The 13,256-nt window shown below is 42.7% G+C and overlaps 1 protein-coding gene across 1 annotated transcript in view; it reads left to right on the top strand.

Annotated features, from left to right (window-relative positions):
* Window positions 1–200: 200 nt before the first annotated feature.
* The window catches only part of PDCD11 (programmed cell death 11), a 26,422-nt gene continuing 13,366 nt past the window's right edge, over window positions 201–13,256 (top strand). Inside the window, 17 exon segments of the mRNA XM_010188772.1 lie at window positions 201–302; window positions 891–1,022; window positions 1,200–1,367; window positions 2,262–2,423; window positions 3,052–3,175; window positions 3,546–3,727; window positions 4,279–4,386; window positions 4,830–5,036; window positions 5,360–5,484; window positions 6,099–6,159; window positions 6,824–6,970; window positions 7,094–7,345; window positions 8,223–8,366; window positions 9,066–9,266; window positions 9,818–9,988; window positions 10,390–10,609; window positions 13,154–13,256. The exon segment at window positions 13,154–13,256 is cut by the window's right edge and continues 21 nt beyond it. Coding sequence (XP_010187074.1) covers window positions 201–302; window positions 891–1,022; window positions 1,200–1,367; window positions 2,262–2,423; window positions 3,052–3,175; window positions 3,546–3,727; window positions 4,279–4,386; window positions 4,830–5,036; window positions 5,360–5,484; window positions 6,099–6,159; window positions 6,824–6,970; window positions 7,094–7,345; window positions 8,223–8,366; window positions 9,066–9,266; window positions 9,818–9,988; window positions 10,390–10,609; window positions 13,154–13,256 — 2,609 coding nt within the window.

Below are 13,256 nucleotides of genomic sequence, written 5' to 3'. Positions count from 1 at the left end.
CATATTTAGGTGGAACATTGCAACACTTCAGTGTATTCAAATGTTAAGTACATTTGGACAGGACTTTCAGTTTTGTCACCTGTAAAGTAGCCACGTTTGAGGATAATTCACTCTTATGTCTCTGCAGTGTTTGTGAGGAACAAGTGTAGCAACTGCACATTTACTCTCTGTTTTGTCATTTTTTCTGCAGAAGTGCAAGCATGGCATCCATAGAAGAAAACTTTCCTCGAGGCGGTATCCAGAAAAAACCCACAGAGGGAAAAACAGCCAACTCCAAGTTAGAGCGGGACAATTTGTTTGATGTATGTTGTTTGTGTTTCTTGATTAACTCTTCTCAGAGCTCTTCCACTGTCAGAATGTGACCTGCAATCCTTCCCATCCCTTGCTTCTATAGTAAACTATAGAAGGGACTTCCAGAAAAAGATAACTGCTGACATCTGCCTTTCTTCTGATGTCTTAAAGGTGCCCGATGTCTAATGCACGTTGAATGTGGTGACAGAAAAAGCTCAATCAAAGTTATTGCTCAGGCTTTAGCCTTTGAACTTTCCACAAGCATCTTGTCCTGAGGTGCTTGTGTGGTGAAGCTGGTGTTAGTGGATGTAGATTAAGTTTGATCTTTCTGTTAGTAGAGTGTTGTGCAGATCAGTTGTGCTACTTTTTTTCGCTCCCAAGATTCACAGTTTTAGAAATGATCAGCCTCACCCCAAAAGGAGATGTTGCAGAAAACTTGCATGTAGACATATAGCAGGTACTAAAATTGTTCTCTTTTTTCCCTCCAATCCCAGTGTTTTCTTCTCATTTTAGTCTTGGTGGCAGAGTTCTGCCTTAGTGCAAAGTTCATCTCTTTATCCACTTTTATTTCTTTCCTCTCTGCTCATAATCTGTTTTAGGTTCACCATGAAGAACAATCCCAGAAGAGAAAAAGAAGCCAAAGGGATCAGGGAAAGCAGAAAAAGTTCAAGGCAGACAGAACAGTCACTACTAAAGACACTGTTGTGAATATTGAACCACTCACAGTTGAGGTTTGTGGATTAATGTTTGATTTTGTGTGCATCTCTCTTCTGGGTTATGTAAAAATGGCGTCTTCTTCACCAAACCTGTAAAATACATCAGCGATTTGGGACAAAAGTGTGTTCACCACCCTATTATTGCTGATTTGCCAAGATATCCACCATATACTACTTTTCCTGCTTTCCCAGGGGCTCTGTGAGGGGATGCTGCTCCTTGGTTGTATAAAAGAGGTCAGTGACTACGAGCTCGTCATCAGCTTGCCTAATGGACTTTCAGGATTTGTGCCAGTCACGCAGATCAGCGATGCCTACAGCAAATTGCTGAGCAAGCAGGTGGCCCAAGGAGAACTCTTGGAGGTGAGAACTTGGTCTGGGGCTATGATTTGTGCTTGGGAGCTAGGAGGTATTAATAATACCTCAGAACCACCCCTGAGGTCTTGCTTAGGATCCTGGTTTCTGGTGTCTCGCAGCTGACTTGAATTTGATCGCCTGCAGTGCCTTGGCTAAATAGTCCTTGAACTTCATAGGCAGCCTGTTGAACATGAAGAGATTTGTGCTGCCTATCTGCTGTGGAAGCTAAATACTGATCCCTGGCTGTAGGCAGTGGTGGGAAGAGGTTAGAGAAGTGTTTGGGAAATTATGTGAGGGTGCAAGTGTTTCTCAGGAGTGTGGGGAGTAGCACGGTCCTTGCAATTTCACTGCGTTGCCGTGTGCAACTTGCTGCTGCGTAGTGCTAACGTAGGCTGACCTTGGTTTGGAACTGGCTTTTCCAGGCACGCTTTGCAATTTCCTGATAATGCTGAATGTTAGAAAAAATGAGGATGGAGCGATGTGTTATCCTGTCTCTCTCGTGTTGGCGCTCTATAACTTTTCCCAAGTTTTTGTGTAATGTGAGATCTGCCAGGTACACTAGCCTTTTGGTGGTGGTGTTTTTCTCCTGCTAAAGAGTGTGCCGAGGTTCGAGTCACTGTTGGCTCTGTACGTATGACTGCCTCTGACTCTGTCCCACACAGTATTCCTTTTCAAGCAAAGCCTGCCAGACTTGCTGACATCATGTGGTATGATCCCTGCCTCTATACTGAGATCCTGGTGTTTGTGCTATTTCCTGCCCTTTGCTGTAGTGTTGACAGAGAAACAGGACTTTCCTCTGAACTTTTGATTTCAAAAGCTACCTCAGTAACAAATTCCGGCCTTGTGTTCTTTAATATTGTAAAATTTGTGTGTTTCTCACTTAATCACCTTGCTGGCCAGGACTTGAATTCGCTGCCGGACATGTATTCTCCAGGGACACTGGTCCGGTGCATTGTTACCAGTGTTGAGAAAAATGCTGATGGACGTCGGAGTGTCAAATTATCGATCGACCCCAAGATGGTCAATAAGGGTCTGAGTGCTTCAGCGCTAACATTGGGCATGGTACGTGTTCTGGGTCTGTCACAGCCTCTAGGCTTTGGAGGTGCTTCTTGCAGTGTGTGGGGGAACATTTCAGTGTGTCCTTGCATGGGATCAGAGTAGAAGGTGCAGCTGCTCCCTCCATGGAAGAGACCTGGGAGGAGAGGGCAGTATTTGATCTTGATTCTAGGCTGTTACTCATGAAATTAATTCACCTGATTCTGTGTCAATATGGACAGGTTATTTAATGACACATTTATGAGTACATTTCTCTGTTATTTACACAGAGAATAATATTTAACCTGCTTTGCAGAGGTGCTTAGTTGTTTGGGTTTCATGTTTCCTGTATGGTTGCAGGCAGTGCCTGGAATTAGAGCACCTGCTATTTTTGCGAATCACAAATTTTTTTCCCGACTGATTTGTGAACTCCATATGTGCATAGTTGGATAAGGGGGGAGTTGAGACTCCACTGCCCTACGAGCTCTGTAATGAGAAAGAAAGTAGTGTTCTTCCTGCTCCTCTGAAAAACTCAGCTCTCTGTCCCTGTGAAACAAGGGTGTATGTGAATGGGAAATCTCTTACCAGATGTGCATTCTTTGAAGACCCAGCTGTGTCATCACGTTACTGAATTTCAGTGTTTCCCTCACAACAGCTGCTCTCTGGTGCAGTGTCTAGCGTGGAAGACCATGGCTACCTCATTGATACTGGAGTCAATGGGACTCATGCTTTTCTGCCCTGTCAGAAAGCCCAGAATTACATCAAAGCAGTCAATAAAGGTAAGTAGTAGTGCAGGAGGAGTTGCTGGGTTGCAAGTGGAGGTGGAGAATGACGTGGATTAAAGATTGTTATGTCTGTAGTGTTAGTGCACCTCAATGAGATTGGGTCAAGGTGGAATCTTTGCTAATTGCTGAAAACAGCAGTTTTGTGGTTGGTCTGCAACAAGCCCCCTTTGGTTTCAGCTTGTTTTCTGACAGACTGCATTACTGTTCCAAGCCCATCCGTCCCTGCTGGCAGTAGACTTCACTTAGTCTGAGAGGAGCTCTAACTTCTTAAAATAGAGGGGACTTTGAAAAAGCTTTGGGAAAAGTGGAAGGGAATCCCCGAATGTTCCTGGTGGAGGTTTTATGCTGTGTCTTGTCTTTGTAGGTTCTGACTTGAAAATAGGCCAGAACCTGAACTGTATCATTGTTGAAGTCAAGAATGAGGGAAGAGTGGTCCGTTTGTCCATTGATCGATCAGAGGTTGCTGCATCTCTTGCAACAGAGCGACAAAACTGGACGCTCTCTAATTTATTGCCAGGGCTGGTGGTGAAAGCTCGAGTGCAGAAGGTAAGCACTGGTTTTGATAGGGGTTTTTTTGGTTGTTTTTGGGTTTTTCTGGTTGGGTTTGTTCTTTTGGAATCTTGCTGAAGTAGAGATGGAAGGTTATGCCCTGGAAGACATGGTGCTTGGGCTCGATTACTTTACAGTAGCAAACACTGTTGTTTGCTAGACACTGCCTCCACCTCATTCACCTAAGGTCTGCTCTCTGTCCTGGTTGTGATGCCATGGGTATAAAAGCTTTCTCCTGGAGTTGGTGATGAGGCTTGAAGCAGAACAATATCCATTTTGTGCTTCTCTGACCTTTGCCTAGAAAAAGTATTCCACAGGTTAGCAATAGTCTTCAGAGTAAACACAGCATTATTGAAAAACTAAATAATCATTTTTGCAAAACAACGTAGAAAGCAGAATTGTTAGTGATTTTCCTGTCTATTGTGATGTGCTTGTTGATTAGCACTGAGAGTGCCCTTTTATGACATGTGTCAATTGCTTGCTCTTTCTGAGCTGCGTGAAAACTGTGTGTAATTTTTTTTTCTGCATCTTTTTCTTCCCCTGTCTAGGTGGCCCCACTCGGGATCAAAGTGAGCTTTCTGTCTTCCTTCACTGGCATTGTGGATTTCATGCACATGGACTTGGAGAAATCCATAAACTATTCTCCAGATCAAGTGGTAAGGAGGGTGAAGGATGGGTGGAATTGGTGTGTTGCTTGCAGTATCTCTTATTTTCTCCAGCATTTCAATGGAATAATCTCTGAAAGCTTACTGATGATAGCTGTCTTTCTCATCTTTTATTTGAATTACTATCATGACTCCTTTAGAGTTGTAAAGAGCAAAGCCATGGTAATGAAAGACTTACTTGGGAAGCACAAGAGACTTACAGATGATAGAAAATTTCATGTGTGGTCATGTATCAGACTAGCCTATAAACAACAGACAGAAGCAAAAAGCCCTTGTCTGTGAAGCTGTTAGAACTGAAGTGGTGTCTTAGTAGCAATATTGGGAAATAATATACGTGGACAAAGAGTTCAGGTACCAAGCATAATGTCTAAAAATGTGCTTTTCTCTTCTTTTGTTACAAACTTGATTTTAATAAATACATTACCTTCTCCTAGGTGAAAGCTTGCATCCTCTCTATCCACCCCACCTCCAAGGTGGTGCGGCTCACTCTGCGGCAGGCCTTCCTCCGGCCTGGCGGATCTCCAAACCAGCTCTCCAATGCTCGCATGGGGGTGGTGGTGGAAGAGTCAACAGTGAAAGCTTTCTACAAGCAGTTTGGTGCCGTGTTCGAGCTTGATGATGGCACTCTTGCATTTGCACGGGTAAGTACCATGGTGGTGAGGGAAGTCGCTGTAGCCATCTTTGTCTCCTGGGGAAGAAGCCTAGGAGGAAGTTTTATTTTCTACCTTTATGTTTTTTGTGAGGCAAATACAAAAAAACTAAGATGATGTGGAAGGTGTTTGCCAAATCATACTTCTCCTTGTTCAGGTTGGAATGTAGGAAGGTTGTTGAGGAAGAACTGATGAAACCTGCTGCATAGAGCGAGTATATTAGAGGAATGATTTGATCAGATGCTGCCACTTCAACCTAGGGTCTGAAGTGCTTCTGTTTTCCAAACACTAAATTGTAATTTGTTTTTTTGTAGTTGAAACATCTTTCAAAAACCAGAAAATCCTTTAAACCTGGGGCATTTAAGGCAGGATGCAAGCACAAATGTCGGATCATTGACTACAGCCTGATGGATGAGATGTCTGTTGTATCTCTGAAGTAGTAAGTTCCATAGACTTCCAGAAAATTGGTTTAAGATTTGGAAGGGTTTGGTTGTGAATTGAAAATTAAAACCACATTGGTTTTCTGAACTGGAATTTGCCATTTGGGATTTTTGGCTTATATCTCATGTCAGGTTGTCTTGGCACCACGCATATCCTCCCCATACCACAGGGAGCTGGGACACCATCAATGTAGTTGGTGGGCTGAGGCACAGAGAGGCTAAATTAATTCTGCCGAGATCATGTCAGAAGACTGTTGCTGAAGAGGAAGCTGAACTTTGTTCTTACAGGTCCCAGCCCATTTTGCTTCTCCCTCTTAGTATTTCCATCTATGTAGCTTTAAGCAATGCAGATGATAAGTTCCCCTTTCATGGAGCCATGGCTGGTGGCCATGACTGTGTGGCTGTCACCTGTAATGGAGCCTGATGAAGCTCCCTGAGCTTTGTCTGGAGAGCTGTTCTGGGAACTGGGTCAGTTGGAGTAAAACACTGAGCTCTGGAGTTGTAGAACACTGGGGAGGGGGTGTAGGATAATGGATATTTGGGACAAAGCAAAGATCCTGAGTTTCCTTCAAGTTGACTGATTTGCTCTTCTCTTGCTGTGTCTCTTTCCTAGTCAGATTATTGAAGCGCGGTTTCTGCAATACCAAGATATCCACACAGGGGATGTGGTGCAGGTGAGCTTATGAAGGACTAACACAGTGCTGTGTGGCCATTATGCTTAGAACAATGACCTAGCTAATGTACATTCCCTCTGCCTAGTATTTCTATTCAACTTCTGATCCAGACTAGTTAGATGACAGTGAGGAGAAAAACCTCGATTAATGGAATCCGATGCTTTTCTTTCCCTATTTTGTCCAGGTTTTCATTCATGATACTGCCAAGGCAATACATTTTTTACCACAGTCAGACATTTATTTGTGGCCATAAATACAGTTTTAGACAGATTTGAGTGAAATAAACTAAAACTTGCCTTGCATTCAAAGTAAAAGTTTATGTATGGGCCATTGCAATCACCTGATGAGCAGAAAGTTACTCCATTATGATCATTCTTATGTCAGAGCCATGACTGTATTGGATATGTTTCTGGAAACGTTTCTAGTTTGTGAGAGTCAGTTGGTATTTTGCAGAAGTAGCGTGTGCTTAAGGAGAAGAGTACATTATGTAATGTATAAAAGTTAATGGGTCTGATTGATTGGGTGGAGTGTGAGTTGGACTAAGATTTTTTTTTTTGAAGGGTATTTAGATTTGGTGATAATAGCTGATGCAATGGCTGTTTCCTACCTGTGGTCTGCTTTTCATACTGAATTTACTGATCCTTTTCCCTGTTTTGTGTTCTAGGGCAAAGTGTTTGCATTGAAACCCATTGGGATGCAAGTGAAAGTGACTGATGGGATTAGAGGGCTGGTACCGTCCATGCATCTTGCTGATGTGATCCTGAAGCAGCCTGAGAAGAAGTACAGCATAGGAGATGAAGTCAGGTGTCGGGTGAGAGCTGCCAGACAGGGTCTTCAACTACTTTGCACTTTTTTCTTCTGAGTATTTAGCAGCTGGATTGGTCAGACAATGGCAGACTTGCTTTTTGAACCTTCTTGTACTCCATTCTTGTAGGTGCTAGAGTGCAACCCTGCAGGAAAGAAGCTGATCCTTACTCTAAAGAAAAGCCTTATCCAATCAAAGCTTCCAGTTCTCTTCAATTATGAAGATGCAAAACCAGGTCTGATCACACATGGCTTCGTGGTGTGTGCGAGGGAGTTTGGCTGCATTGTGAAGTTCTACAATGATGTCAAAGGTCTGGTACCCAAGAATGAGCTGAGCTCAGAACCCGTATCTTGTCCAGATAAAGCCTTCCATGAAGGCCAGGTAATTAATATACTTATGCCATGCCTTGTATTTGAATGCAAAAGAGAAATCTGCAGTTGAGTTGGCCCCAGCATGGGTTTTCTCCTGGAGGAACCAGCTACACCAAGAGATGTTCATTGCCTTTCAATTTAAGATATGCTTGTGCTGCATTTAAGCAGATTAGGTAGTGAAAGGGGCAGCTCTTTACAGAACTGTCTTTATTTCTGGGCTCTCTTTGTTCTGGTGTGCAGAAGGCATTGTGGTATGTGGTATAGAAATGACATTTGGTTGGATTACTAAGGTTTTAGTGGAAGTTTGGGGTTCTAGGCTGCAGTTTCTTCTAAGGAAGTTAAAACTCTTACCTAAAGACCGAAAGGAATAAGGTTTTCTGCCTCTGTATTATTCTGGTTTTCCTGTTTGTTTCAAATCCTGCACACCTCAAACTCTGGGAACCATGCTGTTCACCAAGTTCTGGTCTTTGCTGTGGGCAAGTGTACAGAGATCTCAGCCCTCTTCTTTATTTTTATGGTGCTTTTGTTTATCTTTAGTCCTATTTTTTGCTGGGTTTTGGCTGGCTGAGGAAAGAGGTAATTTTCTTGTCAAGATTTCTGACTGCAAATCTGGAGATGTTGGTTTTATTTTCAACTCTGCTACAGACCTGCCACATACTTTTAGCAAGTCATGTAATGATTATGGACTTCCATTTTCCATCTGTGTGATCAGAAGGACATTTGTCTCTGGTTGAACCTGTGAAGTTATAGTCACTGGCCTGCTGTCCTTAGGTGTGCGAGAAAAATGTGCTGTGTATGCTTTACCCTGTCTCAATTTGTAGGTGGTTGCATAGTGAGGGGAGGGGCAGCTGAGTTAAACTTTTGTTTTATCATTTTTTCTGCTGCAGGTTGTTAGAGTAATGGTCTTAAAATGTGAGCCCCAGCAGGAAAGACTCTTGTTGTCCTTCAGGTTATCAAGCAAGCCTGCCCCAGGGGACAAGGAGGAATGTAGTCCAAAGAAGAAACAAGAAGTGAAGTATCAAATAGGAGAGGTATTGAATTCAATGACTGCTCTCTTTTTTGCTTTTTTCTACTTGTTTTCCAAACAATTTGGTATCACTTTGAACAACTTTGATTCAAGAAAAGCTGTTGGTGGTCAGGAGCTAGCATTAAGTGTGCGTTTCTTACTGTGTGATTGGCTTCCTGGATCAAAACCAGGATCTCTGTTGTCAGAGGTCAGAATAAAGGAGTCTCAGGAGAGTCCTTCTAGAGGTACCAATTAGTGCTCCTACTCCTATGTGCAGTCCTTTTTCTTCTGTATGATGCTGATGTTCTCACTCCAAAAGCAGCTGCTTTTCCTACCTGGAAAAAAACAACTTTGGATAAATGTTTTGAAAGGCTTCCCTGTTGGCTTTGGAATGAACAGTTTCCAACACTGCAGATATTGCTAATACAAGAACAGAACAGTTCTAATCTTGTTTAAATTATTCCCTTCACCCTTCAAATAAAAAGTCACAACCAAGAGAATGTTTCTAGCTCTTGATTTTTCTGGTAACTGAAAATTACTTTTTATTTTACTATCAGTGTTAGTATGCTTTTTAGGCTAAGCCATGTTGATGTGACATTTTCTCATATGCAGCTGGGAGGCTATGTCAGAGGCCTGCAGCACAGCATTTGGTACATTGTACATCAAAAGGGATGACTTCAAAGACACTTGGAATTTTATATCACTATATTTGTTCTCTTTTCAGATGATTGATGTGAAAGTCTTGAAGAAGAAAGATAACGGACTAGAGGTTTCTATCTTAGAAGATGAAGGCAATGTGTTAGCCTTTATTCCCACAGTGCACCTCTCTGACTTTGTTACTAACTGCAAGCTCCTGTGGCATTGTCTTCAAGAAGGAGATGTCCTGCCCAGAGTCATGTGCCTAAGTGACAAGGGAGACCGTATTGTATCCTTTGCACCTCCTCCACCAGTCAAACAAAGAGTGGGGGGTGGGGATGAGATATTTGTCAGGAATCCAGAGTATCTGCAACAGACAGAAGATACACTAGTTCATGTCATGAAGTGCAAGTGTCTGTCAAACTAGTGATGCTTCAAAGAGTGTGTTAAAAGTGAAGCTTGGCTGCTGCTAGAATCCCATCAGAACCAGGACTTGGTTGTCATTTGAGATTCCCAACCAGCTTCTGGGCTGTTAATCATATCACAACTTTAGCAAAAATTTTGCTGTTTTTATATGGAAAGTCAGAACTGAAATATTGGGAATTTGAAATTTCTGCTGGTGTGAAGCATGCGTCTTTAATGCTGAGTGGCTTAGACATTGCTTGCTAAATTTTAGTGTAGAGAGATCAAGATGATAATAGGAATTGTGCAATTTTAAGCTGCTTTACTGTCTAACCTGCAAAAAGTGCTCCAGCCCAATGATTAGCAGTGACAAGAGATTTGCTTGGCATTGGGCTCCTTTCATTAATCTTTTCCCGTTTTTCTTAACTGGTTGTTCAGATACTGAGCAGAAAGTCTGCAGTGATTTCAGCTGTACAAAAGGAGCAAGTTGTGAGAAATTTCTCTGAAATCCAGCTTGGGATGCTGTTGACTGGTTATGTGAGGAACGTGATGCCCTTTGGAGTGTTTGTGGAGTTCCCTTTCGGTGTGACAGGACTGGCGCCCAAAGTGGTAAGCAATGCATTCACTTCAGTAAACAGCATGTCTGTTACCAGGCATGCTTGAAACATGGCTTTTAGCAAAGAAGCAGTAACAAGGAAGGAACAGTAGGGCTGTGGATTCTGCATTTGCACAGCTTCCTCTAGTAGGGCAAAAGCTGCTTTTAGGTCTGTGTTTTAATTCACTTCCAAAATGAAACAAATAACTTAATTCAAATGAACTTAAGCTTCAAACAAGGATTTCATGTGACAAATAATTTATTTTAATTGATGGCTTTTCATTAGTCTTTGTTAATTTCTCGTATGCATTTTCATGAAGTCTTAATTCAAACCCTTCTTCTGAACAGCACTGCAGGTGGCTGATAGTTAGCGGCTGTGCTCAGTAACCCTTACCCCTTTGTTTCCTTTGCACAGAGCATGAGTGACAAATTTGTGACAGACACCAAGGACCACTTTGTGGTGGGGCAGACTGTGATCGCAAAGGTGATGAGCATTGATGAGGAGAAGCAGCGTGTGCTCCTTAATCTGAAGGTGTCAGAGTGCAGCTCAGGCGATTCTGCCACAGAGAGCTTTGCCCTACTGAATCAGTATTTCAAGGAGATGGAAGAAATCAGGAACTTGTTGAGAAAAAGAGGTAAAACATTGCACATATTTCTAGTAAAGGGAATCATATCACAAAAAAGGGCTCCAGAGGATCTAAAAGGGAGAAATATTTTCTTTTAAGTGAAAGACAGCTCAGTTCAAGCAAAGACTTTGCTTCCAAGAGGAGCTTATTAGAAGAAGGATGTGTGTGCAGTGTCTGCCATTGACAACAAGGCTTTTTGGAACTACAGCTGAAACAAGGCAAAGAAACTTCTCTCTCCCTTGAAGTCTGCTGGGCTTCTTATGTTGATTTCAGGTTGAAGCTCAGAGAATTAAAAATAAGGAAATAAATAGACAAACTGTGAGGTCAATATATCAAAAGAGGAAGGGAGATACAATGATGGTAAAGAATGGGCTTCTTAAAGGGCTTGTGATGGTGAACACAAGGAGGGCCAGGGTGAGATTGGATCCTCTGTGAACCAAAGCCTTTCTCCAGCCTTGTAGACATTTTTTTGGCATGAGTATTTGTAACTGCTTTATGAACCAATCTAAAAAGTTAATTGACTGAGGCACGTGGTAGTAGTTTCACTGTTTAATTATGTGTTACATGAAGAAAAGTCTCTGTTTATTCTGAATCTGGCAATGGTTGATTTTCAGTACTCTGTGCTCTTCTAATTTAAGAGCTTTAGTCTGCAGATCTGATTTCTCTGGTCAATTAACAGATGTTAAGCTCTAAAGAGCTTACAGATACAAGGGATATTGGGCCAACCTGTGAAACCTATCTAGTGTGCCAACCAAGGTCTAGGCATATGGTTTGTCTGTTGGTTTCTGAGTTCAGGGTTTGTTCCTTTTTTTTTTTGGTGGAAGAATGACTTATGGAAGTCCAGAAATAATTTATTTCTATGTGCCTGAGTGAATTGTCACAAAACACTGAGTGAATTGCCACTAGAGCAAAACAGGCTGCCCGGTGCCAAAACCTGAGTGTCCTGAGAATAGCGATAAGCAATATGGGAGGCTCTCATTGGGTGCAAACTCATGTATTAGAAACAGGCACTTAAGACTCACCCTCTTAATTACTTAGCTTGGGAAAAACAGCACTAGTGCTTGGATATCCAGGTGACAGACATGTAAGAATCAGGACGAATGTCATGTCAATTCTTCTCTATACCCAAAAGGGATGGAAGGGCAGTAGACAACCGGAAGTGGCCTGAGTCGGTGCATCAGTGTCACTTGCTGTGACATTAGAAAGACTGGGCAAGTTAGCTGTCAGACAGTAAAGCCATGAACTTTATTCCCCTGGTGCTTTCTGAAGAATTCTGTGTTTTCAGTATTTTGCTTTCACCTTTTTCTACATGCAGTGCTGTGTGACTGTTTATATAAGATCGGAAAATGTTCTCTCCAGAGTTACCAGATCCTTAATTTCGAGGAAGTGTTTCTACTTTGATTCAAGTTCCACAGGGCTCAGTTCTGGGACCACTCTTGTTTAGTATCTTTATCGATGATCTGGATGAAAGGATTGAGTGCACTCTCAGTAAGTTTTGCTGGTGACACCAAGTCACACGGGAGTGTTCATACGCTCGAGGGTAGGAAGGCTTTGCAGAAAGACCTGGATAGGCTGCATCAATGGGCTGAGGTCAATTGTATGGGGTTTCACAAGGCCAAGTGCTGGGTCTTGCACTTGGGTCACAACAACCTCATGCAGCACTACAGGCTTGGGGAAGAGTGGCTGGAGAGTTGCCAGGCAGAAAAGGATCTGGGGGTGCTGGTTGACAGCCGACTGAACGTGATCCAGCAGTGTACCCAGGTGTGGCCAAGAAGGCCAACAGCATCCTGGCCTTTATCAGAAACATAGTGGCCAGCAGGAGTAGGGAAGTGATCGTGCCCCTGTACTTAGCACTGGTGAGGCTGCACCTCAAATCCTGTGTTCAGTTTTGGGTCCCTCACTATAAGAAGGACATTTTTTTGCTGGAGCTTGTCCTGAGAAGGGCAATGAAGCTGGTGAAGGATCTGGTGAACAAGCCTTATGAGGAGCGGCTGAGGGAACTGGGGATGTTTAGACTGGAGAAAAGGAGACAGAGGAGAGACCTTATCACTCTACAGCTCCCTGAAAGAAGATTGTAGAGAGGTGGGTGTTGGTCTCTTCTCCCAAGTAATGAGTGATAGGACAAGAGGAAATGGTTTCAAGTTGCACTAGGAGAGGTTTAGACTGGATATTAGGAAAAAATTCTTTACTGAAAGAGTGGTCAAGCATTGGAACAGGCTGCCCGGGGAGGTGGTGGAGCCACCGTCCCTGGACGTTTTCAAAAAACATGTAGATGTGACACTTCAGGACATGGCTTATTGGGCATGGCAGTATTGGGTTGATGGTTGGACTTGATGATCTTAGAGGTCTTTTACAACCTTAATGTTTCTATGAAATCTTAGAATTGACTTCTTTGTACTCCTGCAGTTTCAGGAGCCCAAACTGTTTTCTCTTATGATGATGGATATAAATTCTTGTTCATGCTTTGTTGAGCAAATGTGAAAACTCTCTTTGTTTTGCAAAGAAACAGCACAAATAAAACCGATTTTATCACTTTTTCTTCCTTTTATTTAGAGGAGTCCAGCATGGCCCGAGGCCTTTGTGAATTGGTGCCTGGGAAGGAGCTGCAGCTGGTCGTGCAGGATGTGAAGGAGGATGGCTCAGCACTGTTCAGTGG

The sequence above is a fragment of the Mesitornis unicolor genome, unplaced genomic scaffold, assembly GCF_000695765.1.
Source record: "Mesitornis unicolor isolate BGI_N332 unplaced genomic scaffold, ASM69576v1 scaffold20687, whole genome shotgun sequence".
NCBI classification, from domain to species: Eukaryota; Metazoa; Chordata; class Aves; order Mesitornithiformes; family Mesitornithidae; genus Mesitornis; species Mesitornis unicolor.
This window is presented reverse-complemented; position numbering and strand designations above follow the sequence as displayed.